The sequence below is a fragment of the Tamandua tetradactyla genome, chromosome 5 (assembly GCF_023851605.1).
Source record: "Tamandua tetradactyla isolate mTamTet1 chromosome 5, mTamTet1.pri, whole genome shotgun sequence".
Taxonomy (NCBI): Eukaryota; Metazoa; Chordata; class Mammalia; order Pilosa; family Myrmecophagidae; genus Tamandua; species Tamandua tetradactyla.
The window spans coordinates 190,053,721-190,057,069 of record NC_135331.1 but is presented as its reverse complement, the minus strand read 5'-3'; the positions used below and the strand labels follow the sequence as shown (position 1 = coordinate 190,057,069).

Genomic DNA, 3,349 nt, shown 5'->3' with positions numbered 1-3,349 from the left:
GACTGATGAAATCATTTTTCCTTTTAAAGTTTTCAACAGATTGGATGAAATGTCTCTCATTGCTGAAGGCAAGTACCTCAGCTGATTGTAGATGTAATCAACAAGATGCAATCAACTTAATGATGATTTAAGTCCATGAAATGTCCTCACAGTACCAATTAGGCAGTACTTGCTTGACCAAACAACTGGGCACTGTAACCCAACAAAGTTGGTGCATGAATCTAACCATCACAGCTGTCTACTGATTTTATGTGCTCCTCTGATTAAAACATACGGTTGTGACCCGGTGGCTCCGCGTGGGGGTCGCGCCAGCAGTGGCCATGAGCGGCGGTGTGTACGGGGGAGATGAAGTTGGCGCTCTTGTTCTTGACATTGGATCCTATACTGTAAGAGCTGGTTATGCTGGTGAGGATTGCCCCAAGGTGGATTTCCCCACAGCCATTGGTATGGTGTGAGAGAGAGCTCTCTCAAAAAACTCCCCCCAGTATGCGGTTGAAACTGATTGCAAATAATACAACAGTGGAACGAAGGTTTAGTTCATGGATTGGTGGCTCCATTCTAGCTTCTTTGGGTACATTTCAACAGATGTGGATTTCCAAACAAGAATATGAAGAAAGAGGGAAACAGTGTGTAGAAAGGAAATGTCCTTGAAAAGAATTCCCACACCTCTACCTTCCTGTCTCACCTTATGTTTCATAGCTTTAGTACACTCAGGAAAAGAATGACCATCTTTTGTAGAATGTTTATACATTTTTGCATATTTCAATTTCCACTTAAATTTTTTAAGGCTTTAACTGGCTCTATAAATTAAAATGAGTTTGTGCTTTCTTTGAAATGCACTTATTCTTATTACAAGCATTTTATAATTTTGTATAAATATCTATTTTCTCTAAATATTTTGCTTTCAGTAAAATGCTTTCCAACTCTGTTTAGTATATTAATTACCAGTGGATTGGTAGAATTGCTTTTTATGGACTAGTAAAACGTACTGCCTATACTTTTACCTCAGGCTTGCAAAATTAAAGAAAGAGATGATGGAAGCACATTGATGGAAATAGATGGTGATAAAGGCAAACAAGGCAGTCCTACCTACTACATAGATACTAATGCCCTGCGTGTTCCAAGGGAGAATATGGAGGCCATTTCACCACTGAAAAAATGGGATGGTTGAAGATTGGGATAGTTTCCAGGCTATTTTAGATCATACCTACAAAATGCATGTCAAATCAGAAGCCAGTCTGCATCCTGTTCTCATGTCAGAAGCACCGTGGAATACTAGAGCAAAGAGAGAGAAACTGACAGAGTTAATGTTTGAACACTACAATATCCCTGCATTCTTCCTTTGCAAAACTGCAGTTCTGACAGTGTTTGCTAATGGTCGTTCTACTGGACTAATTTTGGACAGTGGAGCCACTCATACCCCTGCAATTCCAGTCCATGATGGCTATGTCCTTCAACAAGGCATTGTGAAATCCCCTCTTGCTGGAGACTTTATTACTACGCAGTGCAGAGAACTCTTCCAAGAAATGAATATAGAATTGATCCCTCCATATATGATTGCATCAAAAGAAGCTGTTCGTGAAGGATCTCCAGCAAACTGGAAGAGAAAAGAGAAGTTGCCACAGGTTACAAGGTCATGGCACAATTATATGTGTAATTGTGTTATCCAGGATTTTCAAGCTTCAGTACTTCAAGTATCAGATTCAACTTATGATGAACAAGTAGCTGCACAGATGCCAACTGTTCACTATGAATTCCCCAATGGTTATAACTGTGATTTTGGTGCAGAACGGCTAAAGATTCCTGAAGGATTATTTGACCCTTCCAATGTAAAGGGTTTATCAGGAAATACAATGCTGGGAGCCAGTCATGTTGTCACCACAAGTGTTGGGATGTGTGATATTGATATCAGACTGGGTCTCTATGGCAGTGTGATAGTGGCCAGAGGAAACACACTAACACAGAGCTTTACTGATAGGTTGAACAGAGAGCTCTCTCAAAAAACTCCCCCCAGTATGCGGTTGAAACTGATTGCAAATAATACAACAGTGGAACGAAGGTTTAGTTCATGGATTGGTGGCTCCATTCTAGCTTCTTTGGGTACATTTCAACAGATGTGGATTTCCAAACAAGAATATGAAGAAAGAGGGAAACAGTGTGTAGAAAGGAAATGTCCTTGAAAAGAATTCCCACACCTCTACCTTCCTGTCTCACCTTATGTTTCATAGCTTTAGTACACTCAGGAAAAGAATGACCATCTTTTGTAGAATGTTTATACATTTTTGCATATTTCAATTTCCACTTAAATTTTTTAAGGCTTTAACTGGCTCTATAAATTAAAATGAGTTTGTGCTTTCTTTGAAATGCACTTATTCTTATTACAAGCATTTTATAATTTTGTATAAATATCTATTTTCTCTAAATATTTTGCTTTCAGTAAAATGCTTTCCAACTCTGTTTAGTATATTAATTACCAGTGGATTGGTAGAATTGCTTTTTATGGACTAGTAAAACGTACTGCCTATACTTTTACCTCAGGCTTGCAAAATTAAATAAAAATTGCCATTCTAGAAATAAAAAACAAAAAACAAACAAAAAAAACATACGGTTGTACCAGACTGGAAGGTGATGGCCAGAATTTGTAGCAAAGGAGCTGTAAGAGAATATTAAGAATTAAATTAACCGAATACACAAGAAAAAAAATTTAAAAATCTTTATAAATTTGCTATCCCAATGTGATTATTCAATATATCCTTGCTATTTAAAATGACCGGTTTGAAACTGCATGTTTTTTAAGACTGCAGACTCTGGAGTCACAGTGCCTGGATTAGCATTTTAATGTCACCATCTAGGCCAATTGCGTAACCTCTTTGGACATCAGTTTTCTCATCTATAAAATCAGTAAAAGAATAATATCTACTTCACTGAGCTGTTGAAGCATCATTCGAGATAACCTATGTGGTTTAGCATCCTATTTCTGCTGTTACAAATTATCACAAATTTAGTTGTTTAAAACAACACAAATTTATCATACCACTATCCTGGTAAAAAGATCAAAAGTCCAAAACCAGTTTCCCCTGGGTAAAATCAGTAAGTCAGCATGGCTGTGCTCCTTCTGATGCTCCAGGGGTGCTCCAGGGGTGCTCCAGGGCTCCATTCCTTGGCTCTTGGCTCCTCCTCCATCTGCAAAGCCACCCGCTGGTTCTCCTTTACCTCCACGACCCCCTCTTCCGTTCTTTTCTCTTCTCTCTCTGATTCCAATTTTATAGCCTCCTTCAGGCCCCACCCAGATAATCCGGGATAATCGCCCTATCTCAGTGTCCTTAATTTAATCATATCTGCAAAGCCC

The 3,349-nt window shown here is 38.7% G+C and overlaps 1 protein-coding gene across 1 annotated transcript; it reads left to right on the top strand.

Annotated features, from left to right (window-relative positions):
• The first annotated feature begins 313 nt into the window (after window positions 1-313).
• Window positions 314-2,562, top strand: LOC143682941 (actin-like protein 6A). Its single transcript, XM_077159312.1, is given in 3 exon segments — window positions 314-449; window positions 1,010-1,153; window positions 1,155-2,562. Coding segments are annotated over 3 exon segments (1,299 nt in total). The 5' UTR covers window positions 314-320; the 3' UTR covers window positions 2,181-2,562.
• The last annotated feature ends 787 nt before the right edge of the window (window positions 2,563-3,349 follow it).